The sequence below is a fragment of the Neoarius graeffei genome, chromosome 7 (assembly GCF_027579695.1).
Source record: "Neoarius graeffei isolate fNeoGra1 chromosome 7, fNeoGra1.pri, whole genome shotgun sequence".
Lineage (NCBI taxonomy): Eukaryota > Metazoa > Chordata > Actinopteri > Siluriformes > Ariidae > Neoarius > Neoarius graeffei.
Window position 1 is genome coordinate 21,828,468 of NC_083575.1, and position 24,519 is coordinate 21,852,986.

The following is a 24,519-nucleotide window of genomic DNA, read 5'->3' on the forward strand; positions in this document are numbered from 1 at the left end:
ATGTGAAAAAGTTCAAGGGGTATGAATACTTTTGCAAGGCACTGTACATGATTTTTTTTTTTCAAAACTGATGATATTCAGTTCAAACACCATCAAAAGTAATTTCAGTTATAGATCTCTTGTGTGGCATGTAATTCACCCCTCATTTAAATGTGTCAAATTTTTCAGCACGCGTTTTGCGCATCACGGACCTCGGTGATTTTAAAATGCTGCTCCGGCCCTGCTCATCTCTGCACCTTTTTTCCTGAGCAGCAGGGTTTGAAACTCCAGCTATATGCCGCCACATAGTGCGCTTGTCAGTCGTCAGCAACTTTGTTGCTTCATTCATTAACCGCAGGTTACCGTATCATTGATTTTATCTGAGACGTTAACGAACGTCCTAAACAATTCTAACATGTTGTCAGAATGTTTATGCAGGTGCTCATGGGAGTTGTAGGCACGTAATATTACATTGCAATGCGTTATTATATCATAGTATGCCTTCAGAGAAAACTACAATTAAAATATATTGTCATACCACAGAATAAACCACCTGCTAAAGTGGCTAGTGGGACAAAAGTTATTACCTGCCAAAGCTGAATTTTACCCGCATTTGGCGGGTGCTAATGTAAAGTCCTGCAGCAAATAGATTTAAAATGATGTACGTCAGTATCTCTGACTTGGCTTGAATTTTAGTGCAAAATGCAAGACAGGTCATTGTCAAACCCAAGTGGAGCAGCTGATTAGGGCCTCTCTCAATGACCCAAAAGTGGCAGCCTAGTAATACATTCTTGGATAAATAATAATAATAATAATAATAATAATAATACATTTAATTTATATAGGGCTTGTCTCACACTGAAGACAGTGTAATGAAGGACATTTGAATTGACGTTTTACTATCCGTACTACTACTACTTCTGGCTGTTCCCGTTAGGGGTTGCCACAGCGGATAATGTCCTTCCATTTCCTCATGTCCTCCTTCACCACATCCATAAAACTGACCTTTGGTCTTCCTCTTTTCCTTCTACCTGCCAACTCCATGTTTTCCCAACATACCCTGGATTTCTCCTCTGGACATGTCCAAACCATCTCAATCTTGCCTCTCATTTTGTCTCGAAGCCATCCTACATATCCTGGCCCTCTAATATTCTTGTTTCTAATCTTGTCCAGCTTTGTCACTCCCAATGAAAATCTCAGCATCTTCAGCTCTGCTACCTCCAGTTCAGCCTCCTGTCTTTGTCAGTGCCACTGTCTCCAAACCATACAACATCGCTCTTACTACTGTCTTGTACACTCTCCCTGGCAACTTTGTCACCAAATCACTCCCGACACTTTCCTCCTATGGATTTTACTATCCATACTAACTAGCCAGGTGGCACGGTGGTGTAGTGGTTAGCACTGTTGCCTCACAGCAAGAAGGTTCTGGGTTTGAGCCCAGTCACTGACGGGGGCCTTTCTGTGTGGAGTTTGCATGTTCTCCCCATGTCTGCATGGGTTTCCTCCAGGTGCTCCAGTTTCCTCCACAGTCCAAAGACATGCAGGTTAGGCTAATTGGTGGCTCTAAATTGACCGTAGGTGTGAATGTGAATGGTTGCTTGTCTCTATATGTCAGCCCTGCGATGATCTGGCAACTTGTCCAGGGTGTACCCCGCCTCTCACCCATAGTCAGCTAGGATAGGCTCCAGCTGGTCCACGACCCTGCCCAGGATAAGTGGTTATGGATAATGGATGGATGGACTAACTAGCCATTCATATTTTTCATTTCTCATTGGCACCATTTTGCAATCTTCTTCAGCTCGTGTTTACTCTCGCTCTTCCTGCCTTGGCGATGCCCCTAATCATGGTTTCCACCAGTGTCCAGTTTGATCACCTGTTTTAACATCCCCAGTTAATGTCTACGTTTGTTTGCTTTCTTTGTGAAGCCTTTGCTGCTGTTGCATGCAGCTACATCTCATCTTGTTCTTTGTATCCAGTCCCCAAGTGTAGTTTCTCACCTTACACAAACACTGCATTATGAATTTACATTGCCTCTGACTTGACCCCTGCCTGTTCACGATTGATTCCTTTCGCCTGAACATTAATTGTATTCCACTGCGCATTCCCGAAATCAGAAATGAGACATGAAAATAAATGCGATGAAATTTAATACAAGCACAAAGCACCTGGAAGTAGATATTGAAGCTCATTGCGGATTGGCGGTACAGGTTAGCGGCTCCGCAAACCCCCGACACCTTCATAAGTAGATATTTCAGGCCAGGACGTGTGTCAAAGTCCCGCGCCGTGCGGTATGAGTCGAGCAGGAGGTCCAAGATGATGGCCAGATTTTGCATGGAGATGTAGCGTAGAAATCCAGAGGCTTTGGGCTCCGAGACGGGGGTTAAACGATCCTGGCTCTCCGAGCTGCTGGAGCCTTTCACGAAATCCTCCAGCAGGATGTCATAGAGGTTCTGCAGCAGCACCTGGTGAGACAGCAAGCTCACCACTATGGTCCTGAATGGAATCCTTTAAAGAACAGCAAGAAAGACCAGTTTCAAAAAGGCAGTCAAAATTAAATTACTACTTGCCTTCATTCCTATATGAAGAAGAGTTTAAAAACCCTACAAATGCACAATTATGCTAGACTATGGACCAGACCAGGGACACCAGGCTAGGTTATGTTCTCATGTCATTTCTAAATAAAAGAACAGATTTGTACAGATTCTGGCCAACAGCTACCCCAGACTGAAAGCCAATTACAAGGTTCATGAGTGTCCTTGATGGATTATATTTATGTAAAATGTAATTTTGTATTATATTAAAAGCATATTGTATCATATTAATGGTTGACATTATAATGAAAATAATATTTAGAGTGCACAGTTTCATGTTATGATCTATGCATACCTCAAGTGAAAGGGCATCATGGCCCATACTGATTATATGTAAAAAATGGGAATATTTCTTAACTGCTTTGTAAAAAAAAAAAAAAATGAACAATTTATAGTGTTTCTGTAATATATTTGTAGACATCCTTCATATAACCTGTTAATTCTATTTTAAAATATTGAGATTACCACATTATATTGGGAAAGCAGCATTTGTCATCTCTTATTTGAGATTATGAGAAAACAAATCCAAAATGAACTTGCTATTAAAGGAAAACAATATAAACAATTATTATACATAAGGGCCACTTTTCCCATGGAATAAAAAAAAGATGTATTCTCTTCCCTTCTAGCGGGTTTATCGATGTCATGCAATATTATCATATCGCTTATCCTCCATGTATTACGCCGCTCTCCCCAATGGAGAATGAACGTGCAATATTGTTATAATATTGCATGTTGTCAAAACAGCACGACGCCACACCAGAGCTCATGTGAAGATCCAATGACAAAACTTTTCTGCTGTGCATGTGCACAATCATTTCTTTGTCAGCCGGGAAAGAGAAAAGACAAGCCTAATCCAGTGCTAGGTTTAAGCACTAAATAAATAAGCTGAAAACTGAAACTAAAGACGCACTGAACACCTGAAAGGCTACCAAAACTTCATTATATATTCTTCACGCATATTTACAAGAGAAAAACATACCAACGGATGTCGAAAAACTGGAAGAGACAGTCGGAGATATAAAACTTCTGTGCTAGCAAGTGACTGTGGCAGTTTGTAAACAAACATGGCCACAAGGTTTGCTTTGTTAAAAGCAGAAGATTGAGAGAATTTTGGCTGCCAGGTCTCGCTGTTGTGTGTAGTTGTCGATGTTGATTTTAAAAGTACTAAGTAAATTACACAGTGATAATAATAATAATAATAATAATAATAATAATAATAGGCTTGACTGTGCCAACACTACACCAGCTAAAAGGTAACTGGACTGCCACGCTAACAGCACCGAGTTGCAAGCAAGCTCATGTTGGCCTTCGAGAATGCTGATATGAAGAGTGTGTATGTATTATAATAATAATAATAATAAAAAATTTATTATTATTCACTGGCTTTTTTTCATGGTCTATCAGATATATTCCATTCAGCTAGCATGATATCATCTCATCTTCGACTCATTCAGTATCATGCTAGCTGAATGCAATATATCTGATATACCACTCAATGCCAGCCAATATTATTTAAACATGTGCATTCATGGCTTTTTGGGGTTTATGTACAATAAAGAACAACATGATTACCGGTCATGTATGATATGCAAATTCTTACCCAATTTTCCTGCACCAAGTTCAGCATGAGGGAAAAGACAAATAAGACATACAATATGAAATTTAAATCACTGAATACATTCTTGAACTCAAATATTGCTCCAACTGTTGATCAGTTTTTATTAGAACAGTCCCTTTAAGAGAACCAATCTCGGCAATACACAGGAGATATTTTGTACAAAGTTTACTGCCCTTTGCTGATGTACTCCGAGCCTCTGGACAGACTTTAATGCTATTTTTTGGACTTTATAGTCTCACTCTCTCTTTTGATCCTTGTGTGATCTCTAGAAGTTGCGTTTAAGCCGGTCTTACATTCATTTATTCATTCTATCATCTTCAACGATCACTGTCCTAGTCAGGGAAACGGATACTACTGGATACTCTGGGTGTGTGATGCCAGTCCATTACAGGGTACCCTACATGCCTGTATTGGACAATGGGAGGAACCAGAGAACCTGGAGGGAACCCATGCACACAGGGAGAACTTGTAAAACCAAGTTCAGGACTGAATCCTGGAGCACCACCATGCCACCTCTCAATGATTTCAGACAAGGCTAAAATGTGCGTTCATCCTTACTTTAAAAATGAAATACACTTCAATTTAACTGTCTGGGGATAGGACATTTACAAAATATTTCTGAAAACGCTGATGTAAAATAATTTACATTAAACCAGATGTCAAATATCACCGAAGAATACGTATTCTGCAGAACAATAACTGTGTGGTTGTTTTTTCTTCTAACACAAGATGACTCAAACCTCTTCTGAACATGGCCATTGGACTGCTGGTCTGCAGGAAGTTCAATGATGAGCACACATGACTGAGCATGCTCAAATCCTTCCTTACTGCTGGGGGTCTTAGGAGAGCACTGAGTGTCCAGCATAAAGACCTGAAAGCACAATGGAAAACACGTTCCCCACCGGTTACATGATTCTATTTTGCAAAAATGTTACACTCTTGATCATATCAAATTAAGATTGTATCTCAATCTTATTGTGTTCATCAATATTTTTGATTAATTAATTTATCTTAGCCATTTTCTCCTGGTCAATGTTATACAGAAGTCTGAGCATATCCGGTGAACACTGAACACAAGGTGAGAATTAGACCCTGGACAGAACACCAGTCCTGTGCCAGGTTCCACCCCATTACAAAATGGAAAGTGAATACGCATGTGATTATGAAAGTGTTACTCCTAGAACACCTGCTGTGCCATGGCACGGATCCTCCAGTACTCAGCCTCAGCTGAAGCAGAATGTGTCGGGGCGGCTACTTTCACTTCGCACGCGTCCCCTGTGAACGTGTCCGAACCACTCCGAAAACACGCAAGCAGGTTCTAAAGGAAGGGAAAAGAGAATGTTGTAGGTGCAATTAGTAATTAAGTGATCAATCTCATTAAATCAGTCTCATTAAGTCATTAAATCAGTCTCATTGATAATCTCATTAATTAATACCATTAATTTTGGTGCTTAACAATAAATTACCAAACAGCTAAATTATGGTATATTCCAATTATTATGACCACTTACCGTATTACGTAACTCATATGCACCTTGGAATTCTTTTGAGATTGAGCGACTTCAAGTATATTAGGCACAACAAATAAACACACAGTTTCAATAATAATTGAATTTATTATAGCAAAGATAAAAATGAATAATAGCAGTTGGAATCTCATCTCATCTCATTATCTCTAGCCGCTTTATCCTGTTCTACAGGGTCGCAGGCAAGCTGGAGCCTATCCCAGCTGACTACGGGCGAAAGGCGGGGTACACCCTGGACAAGTCGCCAGGTCATCACAGGGCTGACACTAGGCTTGGCACGGTTATGGGAAAAAAACCGAACCGTACGATACGCCTGTTGCGGTGCAATACGTGTATAAACCGCGGTACCCCTATTTAAGACGTTCGCCAAAAAAAAAAAAAAAAGCCGAATGCCCGTATGAAACCACGTGGTTCTCTTTCGCGCGAACAGGGGTGATAGCGTTCCGGCGCCACGCCGGATTTCCGGCGTACCGCGGCGCCGGAAAAAAAAAAAATCTAGTTCGCCCATTATCCTGTGTCATAATGGGCGAACTAGATTTTTTTTTTTTCGCGGCGCCGGAACGCTATCACCCCTGCGCGAAAGAATTGAAGTGACAGCGGAGTGTGGATGGCAAGTGCAAAAACGGCAAGTGGGAGTGGAGAAGGCAGGTCGTCATACATAGAGGATGCCCCCGCGGCATTCAAATCAGGTGTGTGGGAAGTGTATTTTGTTATAAATCGTTCTAAGAATACAGTGGCACTTTAAGATTAGATAAGAAATCCAGCCATACATTTCAAAACACTGCACTTTAATTTCAAGTGAAAAAATACATCCTCACTCTCAGGGATTAGAAGAGTTTTTGATTCGGTTTTTGTATATAGGTGGTTGGTTGGTCGCCACATAAAAGTTTAAGTTTTAACACACACATCTGTTCAAAAGTAAGCTTTAAGAACTCATTTTTATTTCTTCCAATTATGAAAACTCTGTATGTGACAAAAGACACCTGGTTCCTCTAGATGCCACAACATGGCAGCAAACACTCCTGACACTTTGTATAAATACTGTAGTAAATAAAAAAGCTGTTGAAATCATCCATGTCTTCCCTCTTGCTGTTTCAAAATACTACCTGGCTTTTCATCAGAGATTGTTCATAAAATGTGCTTATGTCAACTCAAACTCAGTTTGTGCATGATTATTTCATTGTAACTATAATTTTAACCTCTCTTAAATGCTGTATCCTAAACTATGTTTACTTAAGGTAAATAGTAGGCTATATGCCCAAATACAGAGTACTTAAGATTTAAAAAAAAAAAAAAAAACGCAATACGTACCGAACCGCAGACCTCAAACCGCAATACGTACCGAACCGCAGACCTCAAACCGCAATACGTACCGAACCGCGACTTTTGTGAACCGTGCCACCCCTAGCTGACACATAGACACAGACAACCATTCACACCTACGGTCAATTTAGAGTCACCAATTAACCTAACCTGCATGTCTTTGGACTGTGGGGGAAACCGGAGCACCCGGGGGAAACCCACATGGACACGGGGAGAACATGCAAACTCCGCACAGAAAGGCCCTCGCCGGCCACGGGGCTCGAACCCGGACCTTCTTGCTGTGAGGCGACAGCACTAACCACTACACCACCGTGCCGCCGCAGTTGGAATCTCATCTCATCTCATTATCTCTAGCCGCTTTATCCTTCTACAGGGTCGCAGGCAAGCTGGAGCCTATCCCAGCTGACTATGGGCGAAAGGCGGGGTACACCCTGGACAAGTCGCCAGGTCATCACAGGGCTGACACATAGACACAGACAACCATTCACACTCACATTCACACCTACGGTCAATTTAGTGTCACCAGTTAACCTAACCTGCATGTCTTTGGACTGTGGGGGAAACCGGAGCACCCGGAGGAAACCCACGCGGACACGGGGAGAACATGCAAACTCCGCACAGAAAGGCCCTCGCCGGCCCCGGGGCTCGAACCCAGAACCTTCTTGCTGTGAGGCGACAGCACTAACCACTACACCACCGTGCCGCCCCGCAGTTGGAATCATTATATACAAATATGATATGATGTGTGTGTGTTTGTGTGTGTGTGTTATCTGAGGTGTGGGGGGTCGTGATCACGTGTTTCTAAGTAGAACATAAGAGTTAGCTTTGGTTGCTAGCTGTGTTTGTGTCCACGTGGTGGAAACAAAAGAATTAGCTCTGGTAGCTAACGCCGTGTGTGTGTATGTGAGAGGCCTGTGACCACGTGTTTCTAAGTAAAACAAGAGATTAGCTCTGTTGCTAACTAAGGTGCGTTTATGGGGGGAGGATGATGACCTCGTGGTCCCTTGAGACAATACAATTAGCCCTGGATGCTAATGAAACAAAAGAATTAGCCGTAGCAGCTAATTCCACTGAAATCTTGATGAGGTCAAAATATGTGTAATAATGAAGTTAAGGGTTAGAAAGGAAGAGAGAGCATGCAACCTATCTATTAAGCAATTGAGAGGACAAAAATAGAACAATAATTCAATATCCTGAGGGTCTACAGTGTACACATTTAAACCGTTCCTGAGTTTAAATTCACACTTCTTCATAAAGCTAATTCCTAAGACTAGGTTTTCTGCCCAAATGCCAGTCTCTTACTTCAGTATCTTGCCTCTACGCAAGATTATGAGAAGATGTTCCGAGACTTTTGGAGTTTCACCGTTGTGAAGGCTTCCGTGAAGCGCAGAGAATTTCTTGGTCTGACGCTTTGTAGTTCGTGGGAAGAAAGTCTCTGATTAAAACAATGTGCACAGTGCTTTGTTAGAGGGAGCCGGTCACCTCTAACTTTAAATTAACTGCTTGGGCTGCAGTCATACGTACTTATAATGCGAATAAATGAAAACCGGTTGTAACTCTGAGTTTAAAATCGCGCGATTCTGGAGTTTTACCGTGGCCAAAGGTAAACAAAAAAAATTGCGCTAAATCGTGGATATTGCAAGAAAAGATGTCTTTATCTGGGTTTGCTCGGCGGAGCGAATCTCTTTGTGTCTGCAGACAGCTGGTCCAGACGGAAAGAGGAAGAGCGGAAACGTGTTCAGTTACTTATGGCTTCCTGGAGGATGTGACGTTGGTGATCCCGCCCAGGCGTGACGTAGGTCAACGCGGAAGCTGGCCGATGGGACCTGTAGTTTCTTAAAAGGGACTGTGTTACCTACAACGTTAATAGCAGCACATCTGGTACCGTTTGCTTCTGCTTGTACAACACTGGAAACTCATTGCTTTGTGTGATTTTATTATTACTGCGAAAACCTACAACTCTCTTAGTGTAGAATATAATTATTCTATCCACATTCACTGGATACGAGTAATCGCGCGCTCCGATTGGCTACTCTACTCAGCTCATATACTGAGAGTACGGGGGTGGGGGGGTGGGAGAGACGGTGCGTGTTGCTGAACCAACCGAGGAAGAAATAAAAACTCTACTTGAAAACAAAACCCCAAAAATACAAAAAAGCAACAAAATATGGAATGAAAGTATTTGATGGTAAAAACTTTTTTTTCCCCCCAAGAATTATTATAGCATTTTTCACAAATTGCTACTGTCATTTGGCTGGTTTGTTTACATTCTAAGTGGAAATGGTTTTGTTGGATGTTTTGTATAAAAGTTATGTTATTGAATTTGCAAAAATTAAAAAAACGCTCCGTTTCTCAAAATCCAGTGAATGTGGCTACAAGAAAATTATTCCACTCAATCTCATCACACATGGCTTATAGCCAACTCGGAGCTAGGCGCCTCGTCAGCTATCAGCTCATGTATGACTCGATTTTGTGGAATAACTGTTAAGTGGCATTATACATGTTCAATTATCAATACTGCAGTGCTCACTAGTGACCTAAATCGAGAGAATTAGGGTTCCTGCTCTATAAAACACTCTAATATTCTCCTTATTCTTTACAAAAGAGCAATGGCAACCTGGTTTACTGCATGCTGGGTATTTACCTACAGTACACCTTGTTCAGTAAGGCCTTAAAAGGACTATTGCACATCACGCAGGGGAAAAAAAAATTGTACTTTTTCAGGGCTGTTATCTAGTTAACCTAGCAAAAATAAATAAATAAATAAATAAATACTCATGTTGTTATACTGAGGAGCAATTCTTTCTTCTGAATAACCCAGCTTCCTTTAAGTAGGTTTTCAGTATTCACGTGCATTACAGGCATTTAGCAGATACTCTTGTCCAGAGCGACGTACAATGAGCACACACCCAGTGCCTGAGGAGCAGAGGGGGTTTAGGTGCCTTGCTGAAGGGCACTTTAGCCATGGATTTTTCCTACTAGTCCAGGGAATTGACCCAGCAACCCTTTGGGCCCAAGGCTGCTTCTCTAACCTTTAGGCCATACTGTATATCATGCCATTTTAAAATTATCATTAATAAAAGCATCAGTGGACTTCTTTAGACTCACTCATATTACCTATAAGCTCATATATTACTGTATGCATATACACACACACACACGTCTCCGTTTTCCGTCTCCGACGGACACATGCTGTAGCCAATCAGCAATGAGCATGTGATGTTCAATAAAGGAACTAGCCTTTCTGTTAGGAGGAAATGCATCCGTACTTTTGGTCTTGCTGTTGTGTTTGGTAATATGCTGTTTAATTTCTGGTTTGGTAAAGTGTTTTGCACTTACACTCTACCGTAAGTGTACAATACTACATATTATACATACAGGACACGTTTTCGATGGGATAAAAGCATTTATTTTTTTCACGGTCCGGTTTCCATCAAATCCTGCGCTCTGATTGGCTGGCGAGCGGGTCTGTATCCTACGATACGGACCCCGGTTACGGACCTCTGGCGACTCGCTCGTTCACAAAAACAACAAACATAGTAGCAATTTGTGTCATTTATTTTCGCATTTCTCAGAAGAATAGCATTAATTTTACATCATGGATAGCGATAACGACAGTGTTTACAGCGAAAGCGAGTTTTACTACCCTGAGGAAGACAAAATAAAAGAAAACATTTCAGGAGAAAGCTAAAAACCTGTAACTTGCTAACGCCGAGGAAAAACACGGCTGAATCCTGAACGACTCAATTTTGTATAAATAGGGGACTACATAGGCGACAAAATAGTGTTTTTTTTTCCTGCCATGGAAGTGCACTTGTATACCAAGGAGGAAGCCATTTGCATTACAACCATGAATGAGAATTCAAAATGGCGGCTCGGCTCGGTTTTCCCTTTCAGGCACTCTCGTTTTCTGTTAGAATTTGGGAAAGAAAAAAAAAATTATTTACCAGCTTAAGGTCAGTCCGTATGGTGAAATACCGTGACCTCGGCCCAAAGGGCCTCGCTCAGTACTTTCAAGACCTCAGTCACCGTATTTCATGATACGGACCTCCCAGCTGGTAAATAACATACATGTCTTCTCTTCTCTTCTAGCGGGTTTCATTCATTTGGTTTGACAGCATGTAATATTGTTAGCATATCGCTTATCCTACATGTATTACATCACCCTACCCAATGGAGAATGAGTGTTGAATATGGTTTACGATATTGCATGATTGTCAAGACATGACGTCACACGTCGGAGATGTAAAACTTCCGTGCTAGCGAGCGACTAACAATTTGTAAATAAACATGGCTGCCAGGTTTGCTTTGTTAAAAACAGATTTTGAAAGAATTTTGAAAGAGAAAGATGTGTCAGACACCTGAAAGGAATGTGCATGTATAATAATGGCTTTTTTTCATGGTATATCAGACATAGTCCATTCAGCTAGCATGATATGGAGCTCATCTTAGACTCGTCCAATATCATGCTAGCTGAATGGAATATACCATGAAAAAAAAAAGCCAGCCAATATTATTTAAATAATACAATACCAGCAGCATCACTGTATTCGTGCTGCCTGGACTGTTAACGTAGCTCTGACTGCATTATTTTCTGGAAGCATTATGGATCTGGTGTACAGCTCTCTACTCCAAAATCTCGATTCATAGCTCACCTTGACAGGTTCAAGCGTAGCGGAGAAGGCATCCTGCAGGGCACAGCAGGCCAGTCTCCACATCTCCTCTGTAAACACAGGCCCTGCTGTCACCAGAACATATCTGGAAACAGAAAATATGACTGCATCTTTCACAAGTCACAGAAAGACAATTTCTTAATTTTACACAGACAGACAGCCAACCTGATACAGGAACAGCCAACTCTGGAGATGGTCTCTGCAGGTTCAGCCACACAAGCCACCAACAGCTTGAATAAGTCCTTCAACATCAGGTTAATAAGACTCTCGTAGCCCATATCTACAGGACGAAACAAACAGCACGATGAAGCATTTCTAATTCTAAATAAAACCTGGGACTGGATCTCTAAAAGCTAAGTCACGCAAACCATTTTGAAGCATTTTAACACGTCCTTCCATTTAAAACCAAATAGCTCTTTCGTGGCGTCATTTTCCATCTCGCACGTGGGAGCAAAGCATTATTCCATAGAAATCCAGTCAAATCTCAGACACTCCCACTCTTCCTTTTAATATCGCTGTAAACTATATTTATAAATCATAATCTCCTACAAATGTTGTTTTCTTGCTGACTCATTAATTTATGTGCAGTGGAATTAGTGTACTACATCCATTAGTGCTGATTAATAATTGAGATTAATGCCCACTGTTCAGACAACAGACAAGCTAGATTTATTCACTAGTAACAGATTCACAGGTTTGTGTGTTCAGCTCTAATTATTTATATAAATAGGAAATATAATCCGGAAGCTCACAAATTGATCCAAAAGTGATAACTTGCAGATTCAAAATATCTGCAATAACCAAGAATCAAACAATGGATATAACAAGATCAACTATGCGCTACTGCTCACTTACGTATCCCCCCTGCTCTTGCTTATACCAGAAGGCAAACAATCGAAGGAATAGGACACTTATTATGAATGTTGATTTCAACAAATAATTAACCCTGAAACAAGTAAAGAGCAGTGTCTCTCCCCAGGGATTTCAAATAACATCCTGGTAAACTGACATTTTGAAATAGCATCAAAATCCACCCTGTGTGTTTCGTAAACACATTCAGTCAGTAAACAGGAAGTCGATGTGCGGCGGACCTGAAACCGGTATAGACCCTTTTCAGTCACGTGACCTTCGTAAACGCGACCACCATTTTGGACATGTAGCGGACTGCGGCTCGAATTGGTTTGAATGCGAGGAAGGCGACAAACGGAGAACATACAAGAAAAAGGAGCGAGATGCAGAAAACACCTTCGCTATCCAGCGACGTAGGGCATTTACAGGGCGAGCAGAGGGAGAAATAACAACAGTAACGACACATTAGCAACGCCGTACAGAAATAACGGTTTATGGCACAGACCCTTTCGGTTCTCGCTCATCTAGCTGCTACAATGACTGCTTAGACTGCAACAATAATACCTAACACACATTTAAGTATCCGTCGTAAAGACATGAAACTCATCGAGTGACGAGTGTGTTCATTGATAAGCTAACACAATCTAAAAGTAGACATACCATCACACTGCCCTGGCGCTGTGTACAGTTTACCTTCTACGGTTTGTGCACTCACTATTTGCCATTACTTTCTCCAACCGTTGTTACAGATTACAGGGAACGGCCTGGATTTAAGAGACAAATACATGTTCCTCTTATTTTGAACACTTATTTGTAGGCAGTGCTTAATTTGTAAAGTGGGAGGTCCCGGAGCGCAGAGGATGAGCGGCTCCGGTGTGGAAAAAAAGAGGAGGGGGAGGAGAGGGGAGAGGGGCGCGGGGCTGCGCTTCTGGGCATGTTTTGTAATAACACTGCAAATTAAGTTCGTCTGCAGATATTTTGTGGATGTCGTTTCATGAGAGAAATCACCAACAAGACAGATATCAAAATCAGACATTAACACTAAATAAACTTGCATTTTTTAATTTTATTATTATTATTATTTTTTTTTTTTTGTTACATAGTCAAAAGAGGTGTCGGATCACCGGATCCAGTGTAAATAGCTGCCGGAGCCAACGCCCGAGGTTCCGGAGCGCGCTCCGGCTTGCTCCCCCTCAAATTAAGCGCTGTTTGTAGGACACTGCCTCTGATCTGTCCTACAGTCTACCAACAGCAAAGGAACACAACGCTAACTAATAGCTACTACAGAAGAACAAAGAGGTTACAATGGGTTATTTTAGCCTATTTGGTTACACCCTCGCCACCACAGAATGTTAACAGCAATGTAATGCCTTTTCTGGCTAATTTTATTCGTCTTACCTCCAACAAAGTGGTCACTACACAAGCGCTGGTATGCCGCTATCCATCTTCTCCGTCGGTCAGCATCTACCGGGATCCGATAAAATGATAACCCTTGCCTTGTTTGTTGATGGTTACTACATCCAGGTGCACAACAATATAGTGGCATGATGGAAGTCTTGCTGAAAATAAACACTTTCTTTGCTGCCGTTCCTCAATGTTGGCTGTGGTAAACTACTGGTAGTACACGTCCAAAATGGCGGCCGCATTTGTCGTGACGTCACGTGAAAAGGGTCCATACACGGTATAGAACCCCAAGCTGAAGTTTGGTACCAAGTGGCTATGATTTGTGGTTGCTGAGAAAAAGGGTGTTTCGGATGGACAAAGGTAAACCAGTATATCCCCCTCCTTTGGAGCGGGGGTATAATAATAAATTAATTAATAATTTTAAAAAGGATATTTATTTATTCTTGCCTGTAGATCTGAGATAGAAGCAGTGCGAACTGAACTTTAGTCAAGTAAATGCATAGACACAGAGTCATTAAAGCTGTACTGCCTTTCAGATTTTTCAAGTTTACATCATAAAAAGAATTTTCCCCAACACCTAATTATTTTTGTTTAGTGGACCGAAAGCTACTGAATTCGAATCACACACTTCCAATTTTATTAGATTTTTTTTTTTTAAATAGAACAATTAATGAATTTAAAGTGCATATCACGGGTAAATTCGGCGCAAGATCAATGTAATTTTCCTATTTTATATTAAACTTTGGTCAAATATCTGTCATGTTTTGTGCAATTTTTTTTACCTTGCGCAATACCAGAAAAATTCAGTTGAAATCAAGCCATTGGAGGCGAATTGGTCCGCCTCTGAAAAAAACTTAGCATTTGGATTTCCCGGCAAACATTGATTTTCGTGACGTCGCGTGCGGGACGCCTCCTTCTGAATCCTACGTCAGCGCTGGTTTGTTTAACGACCTGGTGGTTTTCTGCAAATTTCTTCAACGTTATCGCGTAATTAATGGTTAACAGATGTATCGTAGGAGGGTGTAGCAACACCAATCATGATGGGATTAGTACTCATCGTTTCCCAAAAGACCGGACAATGAGAGAGAAATGGGAGCGCTTGGTCTACACAGGCTGTGCACTGAAACCGTGCAAAGCTTGCGCAGCCTGCTGGCGCTTCCGCAGGCAACGTCACAAATCTGGCTCCAGACTCCCTTGGGATTTTTCCAGACGTGTTTTGTTTTTATTTTTTTTCTGCTGTAGACAGATGGCCTTGTGCAAAATTACCCTTCTGGATGAGTGTGTAAAGGGACATTCTTTCATATAAAAAAAAAAACAAAAAACGAAATTGGTCCAGAATATGCACTTAAAGGCCAGGTGGCCCTAAATTCTCCGCCATTTTTTCCTGCCTCACCATTACCCAATTCAAGATACTATGTCATGCATCACGTGGTGGGCTTTCCCAGTTTGCGCAAGGCATTGTGGGATACAACCTTGAAACAGGACAGAAAAATGGAGGATGAGTGCGCAAATGAAACGTGAAAGACCGACTACAGTAACGGAAAGCGAGAAGAAAAAAGACGTTATGTTGCGAAGGAAAGGAAATGCAGGACCAAACTAATAAATATCGGCGGTCGGCGAGCACCTCGGTGTGATCAGCTGTTCGTTTAGCAATAGAATGATGGAACTGTCAGTGCATGGTCAAAGGTCAACCTGCGTATGTGCACATGGATTTCCTCGGTCTGCTTGACCGCATGAAGCGAGTAATTTCATGCACATTATTTGCTCGGGAATCCCCTCAAATTAAATAACTTCCCAGCCACAGAATGACCTGTTTTGTTTTTTTAAGATATTATAGAAATAAACATATATCACAATGACCAAATTTCAGAGGGAACAAAATTTCACAGATTTTATGAAATCGAAAGGCCGTCTACTTTTAATATTAACTTTTTTTGTAACACCGATTATCATACATCTCTGCTTATTTTAACTAGATAGAACTCGACGCCAACAGCGTCAATGGGGATGCCGCCACCCGGTAGACTACACGCCTTAAGTTGTGATTTGGGGATGGACATTTGACCTCACAGTAATCTTGACCTGGTGAAATTACCTGTATTAGCCTTGGAGATATTGTGTTCACAAGATTTTCAGACAGACATTTGACCTCACAGTGACCTTGACCTTAGACCTTTTGATCTCAAAATCTAATCAGTTTATTTTTGTCCCCAAATGCACAAATGGTGAAAGTTTGGTGAAATTCCTTTCATTCGCCTTTGAGATATCGCGTTCACAAGGTTTCGGGACGGACGCACAACCCGAAAACAATGCCTCCTGCACCTTACGGTAGCGGAGGCATAAAAATTAATACCAGTATCTGTTTGTATTAGGCAGCATTTTAACATTTGTGACACCCTCCAGTGTTCTCAAACATCTCAGCTTCCAAACCCTTGCTTGATTTTCACTTGTTGACCGAGTGCTCGCTTTTGTATCAAAGAACACAAATTCTGTTCAAAAAAAAAACCACATCATCTATTAAGGCAGAGTGCAGGAAGCAGTATAACACTTCAACTAAGTGCTGTACTGACCATCTAAATGCTGCGATAGGCGTACCTGAATGAATAAAACTTTGAACGTGCTCTACCACGAGCTCGCATGAAAGCCCGATGGCGTGCTTAAAGTTTGCAGCTGCGATGTCCCAGTATGAATAATCTGCATGACTTCGCTGCAGCCACAGCGACATGACAGGAAGGAGGAGCTGGATGACTGAGAAAATGGCAAAGCCTGGGCCTGCAAGAAAACACCACACATGTGGATGGTTCGCAGCACTAAGTGAGTTGGCATTGTAGCTGTTGTTTCCTGCTGTACATTCAGCACTTACCTGGTGTTTTAGTGACTTCTCGGAGCAGCTCGAACAACAGTTCCAGTGTAGGTGGCTGGTGTTGACGAGGGCAATTAGACACAGCTGCGGTGAGCTGCTCCAACAGCAAGATCCACACCTGGATCAGACCTGCATAACACACATTTCATATATATATATATATATATATATATATATATATATATATATATATATATATATATATATATTTTTTTTTAAGGGCCGTCAAAGTTAATGCAATAATGCAAATTCCTTTTAACGCCACTAATTTTTTTTGACGCACAATTAATGCGTGCATGTTCTGTGTCCCCTCCCCCGTAGTTTGGAAAACCAAGAAGTGATGTAACGCAAGCGAGCAATGTCGCAAACAGCTGGTTGATGCAAGTTGTGATCAAGTGTGCTTATGTACAGAATCAACTTATATTGTTACATTATGACGGTTTACAAAAAACGTATGTATTTATTTGCTTTTGATGGTCCAGAGGGGAGAAAAGATGACCTGTTGAGGTCTAGGTGTGTGTCTCTCAAAGTGTGCAGGCTGGAGTGAGAAAGTTTGCTTTATTCTGAGAAATGTGTGAGTTCTGTTTAAAAAAAAAAAAAGTGTTTATAAATGTTTTTGCTCATGAATGTGCTGTATATTTACCAGCGAGTTATTGCATTTTACTGGAAAACATCTTTATGAGCTGTGTGACTTAACAAATGTATTTCTTTGGGGTTTTTTTATTTTTAGTTTCTATATTTAAAAAGATAGCCACTACTGTTGTCCAGAGTCCACATCAAGTTTGTTTAGTTTATTTTATTGCAGAGCTTGAGGCTGGATGTTAAAGGAGAACTGAAGGCAAATTTATCAAAATTCTATTTCTCTCATTTTATTAACTATAGGAATGCATTTCTGATCGCTATTTTGTCACTGCTATAGCAAGTTATGAGTGTTTGAAATATGCTATGTAATATACATCAGTCCATATATCAAAACAATGGCTGTAAACGAGATTCGTTGAGACCTGTGCGAGACATCATAGGACGGAAGTAAAACGTACAGCGGAAATCAAAGCAACCGACATCTGCCAACGTTGTCAAAAGACGCGCGTGCCCTCTTTCAAATGCTGATGTAATCAAGCCGGAAGTTTTGTTTGTTTTGAAAGCAATCAGGAAAGTTTGAAAAAAAAAAAAAAGTAGGCAGTAATCATTATTTAAAACTCGTTTTTGTGCAATATTTCGTTTGGAAAACAAACAGTTTTCAAAATGGAGGCACGGACACCTGGCTGAAACTCCACGTTTCAAAGTCTTGCACAAGTCTCGTGAAGCTCACGCGGGTAAGCGACGCCTGCTGTGGACCAAACTAACTAAATTCAACACGGCTAAAAACCGAATAGGCCGATAAGTATAATATTTAATTGCAATTAGTTGCCAATACGAGTCATGATATAAGGTTACTAAAACCGAAAACGTAATTGAATAGCACGATAATTAAGAAATAAAGCAAGTTTAAAAATGACTTCAGTTCTCCTTTAAGTACAGAACTAGAGGAAAATACTACATTGTTTTGTTCACACTGAATTGTGCTAAACTCTCAAAATTATAAAAGTTAACCCTGCTTTATTTTTAAATGCAGTAGGGGAATATTAAAAAAATAATAATAATAATAATAATAATTTTTGCTGTGTCCAGCCTCATCCTTCCTGACCTGGACACATACCGTACATTTGCATAAAGCAAGCATATTTGTTCACTCCCAAAAAACTTGAAAAATATCCCTTTGTCAATTTAGAACAGATTTTAAAAAAAATGTGTCATTAATTTGCAATTAATCTTGAATTAACTATGGACAATAATGTGATTAATCACAATTGACAGCCCTAGGATTTTTTTTGTATTGTATAGAATTTTTTTTGTATCTTTACTTACAAGTTTAAATTTAATATCAAAATGACTTTTACTCATGTTATATATTAAAAATTGATCTTTAAAAACCGTAAAATAAAGTTTTGAGTCAGATTTTGAACAAAAATAAACTGCTTTTTCTGAACATAGATGCTATATACACAAGTTAAACTTGCAGCATTCATACCACAATGCTAATTATTCATGAGTTATGTGTGATGGCCTGGGAGAACCCATCACATGATCAAATTTGATGAGACGTACATGTTCAGACTGACTGCACTGAAAGGTGTTTCTCCTTCACATTTTAAAATCCGTTAAGTAAGAGAGTCCATTCTGAAAGACAGCCCCATTTCTACATTTAAAATCTGTGCTTGTTAAAGGGATCCTCCAGCGGATTTACTCAAACTCATGTTAAGTAAAAGTAATCGTTGATTTCAACAGTCATTCATTCATTTTCGGAAACCAACTAGTGTTCTGGAAAAATGTACTTTTATTCAAATACCAGACAGGCCTCCTGCAGAAGTGACATGTGCGATGATGTGGAATAGTGGAAGCTTGGAGCAACTCGGCTCTTTAGATCCTCTGCTTGTATCGTGGTTTTGCTTGTTTTACAAGCATTTTTACCAAATTCATAGGTTTTTAAGTAAGTATGCCTCACTGCGCAGCATATAAATGCCAAAATGATGCTATAAAGCAGGGGTGGCCAACCAGTCGGAGCCCAAGAGCCACAATTCTTACTGTGTTACGGTAAAGAGCCACATCGGCACATGAACATGGGCACACAAATATTACCCTTCCTTCTGCGCGTGCGGACACACACACACACACACACACACACACACACAGCCACATTGATGTCACACTCCAACTTAACCAATGCCCCACACCAACATGATAATGATACATTTACTGCAGTACCAAGACCACAGGCCAGTCATTTTCAACAGTGGCGACTGGTGAAGAAAATTGTAGGTGGGGCACAAAGGCAGACATTGTTTACATGTGGGGATTCCCCCCATTGGGGGGGTTCTGGGGGGCCTCCCCCGAAAAATTTTGGATTTCTTAGATGCAATTTCCTGTATTCTAGTGCATTTTGGAGTTACCTGTTTAACATCGAAAATGCAAAAGCCATTTTGATTCAGCTTGAATTCTCAATTGCATGACCTGCACAAGACCTGCATTCAAATAAATAAGTATTCAAATAAATACAGTCAGTCGGAAAATGGAAATTACAAAGTGCTAATTTAATTTCCTCAAACAGTACAAGCTCCATAGGCACTGGGAACAGTGATCAGTGCAAGTGCAAATATAGATAAAATATAATACAATGCTCAAATTTTTGAAAGAAGAACACACACGCACACACACAAATTGATAACTGGAAAACAAATGAACAAATACATAATGTATATACACTACATGCCAAAAGTTTGGACACACCTTCTCATTCAATGTGTTCTGTGTTCTCATGACTATTTACACTTACAGTATACTCTACTCTCACTCAAGGCATCAAAACTGAATGAGCACTCACCCACTACTCAGGCTTGCGCGCCCAAACGCACCTGCGCATTTGTCATGATGTGAAAATACCGTAATGAAACCAAGCGAAGCACCTTTAATAAAATAACCGTAATTAACTGCAGTGAAGCGAAAACGCACATAAAACCACAAACGAACACCAACTTGGACGTGAAGGTGAGAGCCGCATGACACCAGGCAAAGAGCCGCATGCGGCTCGCGAGCCGCGGGTTGGCCACCTATGCTATAAAGAATGATGAATGAACCCTTTATCACTGTACCAGCGAAATTGACCATCAACCTGTCCTTACATGCACACATGCACACAATTGACAGAGGGGGAGTAGACAGGACAGGAAGACAGGGATAAAAGAAAAAAAAAACAAAACAGAGTAACATGAGGAGAGGGGAGGAGAAAAAAAAAAGCAACCCCCACACTATGCTCCTGTGAGGAGTAGTGTGGGAACATTAAAAAAACCTCAACACATAAGCACACAATAACACAAGTACACTTTACAACATGAAAACTCGGGACTTTGGGGGGGGGGGGGGGGGGGGGGGGGGGTAGAGGTAACCCAGTGCAAGCAAGCAGTCGTCCGCTCCTGCAGCCATGATGGCGCTGGTCACGCACCCGCTTGTCACACTGGGGGTGAAGCAGCGACCGCGGGAAGAGGGGGGAGGAATACGAGAGAGTCTAACAGCAGTGACCTCCGGGGGGAATTGTTTCCCCAGCAACGGCCTTGGCCAAGGCCAGTGCTGTCTGGGAGAGCTGAAAGCAGTTAAGATTGGGCTTGTTTGGTCTTTGGGTCGAGCAGACGCATTCCTTTACACTGATAGTCCACACTGGTCCCTCGAATCCATTTTCCTCTGCAAAGCCGAAAGCTTCTCCAAGATGTTATCCATATTGCGATTCAAGTTCTGAATAGCCACAGTCTGAATGCCGACAGCTCTGCCCACCGCTTCAATCATGTCAGGCAGCTTTATGGGGCTTTGAACAGCTGTCACTGTTTTCTGATTTCCTCAATAAACCAGGGCAATGCCTAATCCAAATCAGCAAGTCCTGTAATCATATCTTCAATGTCCTCCACAGAAAGAACCGCCAGGCACACAACCCGCCACCGCTCCCACGCATCCATCGTGTAGCCAGCTGCGAACGTTCCGGCAGGACAGGCTGATTCCCCCGAACCTAGGTTTCTCGTCGAGAAGATTGTGTCAATTGCGTGAAGAGACCAGTTTATCAATTCCATGGTTTTTAGTTTGGAAGGCAGTGCGGAGAGAGTCTCTCAAAAGTATAGACCAGGGGTCATCAAACTACAGCCCGCGGGCCGACTCCAGCCCGCCACCCCCCTTTGACTGGCCCCCCAGCCCCTCTGCCCCCCACAACTTGAACCGGCCCTATGAGGCAATCCCCAAAAGTGGTCATGGCCTATTTTTTTAAATTGCTTTTTGGCAAATAATAACATGTCTGCATCTTGTATTTTGTTGATTTTATCAATTAAAATTGATATTTAGTTATAAAATGAACTATTCATATTTTCCGAATTTGTGTCATATGCTCGCGATCAAGCAGTGACAGGCAGCGCACGCGCAGAGAACTGTCAATGTTCAGGACAGCAAAATGGCTAGCAGTAAGCGTAAAGTTGACAGAGTGTGCAGAGTTTTTAAAGAACAGTGGACCACCGATTATTTTTTCGTTCAGTGTAAGGACCGTGCAGTTTGTCTTGTATGTAAAGAAAGTGTGTCGGTTTTCAAAGAATATAATCTGCGTCGTCACTACGAAACCAGCCACAAAGAGTATGCTAGTTTGCGAGGGCAAACAAGAGAAGACAGGATTCGGAGGATGAAATGCGGACTGGCTGCACAACAGAATGTATTCCTTCGCCAAACCCAGATCAACCAGGCTGCTGTCCGAGCTAGCTATAAGGTAGCTCACCTACTAGCTACCCATGGAAAGCCGTTTACTGATGGGGACTTTGTTAAAGTATGCATGCTTGCTGTGGCCGAGGAGGTGTGTCCCGACAAGAAGGATGCGCTCAACGCGGCGAGTCTCTCCGCACCTACTACGACCAGGCGAACCGAAGATTTGGGGGACAACGTGTATGACCAGCTGAATGAGAAAGCGTCAGAATTCGAGTTTTTTGCTTTGGCCATGGATGAGAGCAATGACGTGCAGGACACAGCACAACTGCTGTGATCTATTGCTCATATTATTATAATTTCACTGTTTTTTAAAATGTATTTATTTTATAGGCCTATTTATTTGACCTTTATTAAGTGCTGCACACAATTATTATTAATATTATTAATAATAACAGGCCTACCTACAATTTATAATTTTCCACTCACCTTTGCCAGTGTCAATCACCTCAACTAGGCAGATGTTTCTTACCTTGACAGCTTTGATGTTATTTTTATTAGAAAATAAATAAATGGAATATCTGTGGTATTTCAAATTAAAACAAAGTGTGAAGACTCGATTACTACTTTTGCAAACCACTAATAAAGGTAAACAAATATGTGCCAGGAATCGAGTGTTGATATAGTAGTGTGTATATAGTAGTGGGGATGGCTGTGCCAGGCTAGTAATCTCTACTACACAATGAGGCCTGCTGGTGGTCATATTTGTCTGGGTCATACAATTCTATGTTATATAGATGACCCGACCCCCCATCACAGTCAGGAACGACAATGTGGCCCCCAGAGAAGAAAAGTTTGGTGACCCCTGGTATAGACACTAGACAGACGAGACAGCAGAAGCAGGAAAGATAAGGGAAGGGAGAGATAGAGAATGCGACCGCCTTCCACGAGAGCACGGAGAAGAAGGACGAGAAGATATCTTTTCACCGTTTATCTGGCCAGAATCTTCTGACTATTCGCAAGAAACGGATTCACGCCATCGGAAGACCTCAAAACAATCTGCGTGCGGTGCCCGACTTATGCTCCAAACATTTTGAATCATCCTGTTTCGATGAACTGAAAGAATTAAAAGCGAGATTAATGGGGGCTTCCAGAATAAAAAGAAAGAAAAGACAATGCCGTGCCAACAAGATTTGCCCATCGTTCAGCTTCATAAGTCCGTTGATGCAATGGTGAGTGGCAACAGAGACAACACCGGGAGTTTAGAACAACATGGTTCTTTGTAGTATACAGTGACAGATCCAGCCCAAGAATCTGACATGCACATTTGCAGAAATATTTTCACTAATTTTACCAGATCGCTTTGGATTTTCACAGGGGCGTACAGCATGCCGAGCGCTTTCCGAAGAGGGCAGCCTCAGCCCACTACGACTGCGGCTCAGCCTGGTCTGTTGGTTGAGTGTGGCTATAGCCCATGTAGCCGGCTAGCGGTAAAGTAAACAAAAGTCCCATGACCGATGCCAAGTGGTGCAAATATATTTCTGCACGCCCATCAGTCTGGATCCATCCCTGGTATATTACCTGGTGAATTGTAATCAGCATTCCGATGCGTTGTAGGCTCTTCAGCGTATATTGGAAGAAGATACAGGTAACAAAGAAAATGCCGACGTTAAAGAACAAAATCACAGATGGATCAAGAGACTGAGCATTCAAATGAGTTTCAGGTACAGTCTATGATACTCCAGATAAGAAAATTACTCAGAACGTTTTGCATGAAACTTACTCATTTGAAATTTCCTAAGTTTTATTTCATGGTAGTTTCAGTTTCATTTTTCATTTATGTGCTCGGAACAGGGATATTGCTACGTACACAGTCAGTGTTGAAATCCAGACAGAGACAGTTGTCTTCCAAGATAAGATTATCTAGGTGTTCTTTGTTGGGAAATGAAAGCGTCTCATTAGATGATTTGTTCAAACTCTATTAACAAAACTACGATGTAAGCGGAGGATATAAACAGCAGAGTTACTCCAAGCTTCCACTAAAGCCTAGGTCACAACCGGCCGTACGTGCTCCTACGGCCGGTCTACGTGCAAAAGACGCAAGAAACGCACGCGTGTGTGACGTGCTGATTTTTGAGCCGTAGACTGGCCACAGAGGTTCTTTGTCATGTCAAACAAACTCTACGGGCGCTTAAGTTTTTTTCAGGTTGCAAGACAAACTTACGGCCAACGTGCGTCTTTCTCCACGAACAAAAATAAAGGCAGCAATTTGGGAAACGCCAAAAATCGCACAGCCAAAAAAAATCGTACGTCCAGTTGTGACCCAGGCTTAAGCCAGGTCATCGCATACATCACTTCCGCGGGAGGCCCGTCTGGTATTTTAATAGAAGTTAATTTTTCTAGAACACTATTTGGTCTCTGAAAA

General features: G+C 41.5%; 1 protein-coding gene across 1 annotated transcript in view; it reads right to left on the reverse strand.

Moving 5' to 3' along the window:
* The window catches only part of arfgef3 (ARFGEF family member 3), a 93,100-nt gene that overhangs the window by 4,427 nt on the left and 64,154 nt on the right, over nt 1–24,519 (reverse strand). Inside the window, exons 27-33 of the mRNA XM_060924602.1 lie at nt 16,830–16,958; nt 16,562–16,738; nt 11,879–11,993; nt 11,696–11,798; nt 5,378–5,509; nt 4,932–5,062; nt 2,145–2,484 (exon numbers count right to left, since the gene is read on the reverse strand). Coding sequence (XP_060780585.1) covers nt 2,145–2,484; nt 4,932–5,062; nt 5,378–5,509; nt 11,696–11,798; nt 11,879–11,993; nt 16,562–16,738; nt 16,830–16,958 — 1,127 coding nt within the window. The remainder of the gene's footprint in view (nt 1–2,144; nt 2,485–4,931; nt 5,063–5,377; nt 5,510–11,695; nt 11,799–11,878; nt 11,994–16,561; nt 16,739–16,829; nt 16,959–24,519) is intronic.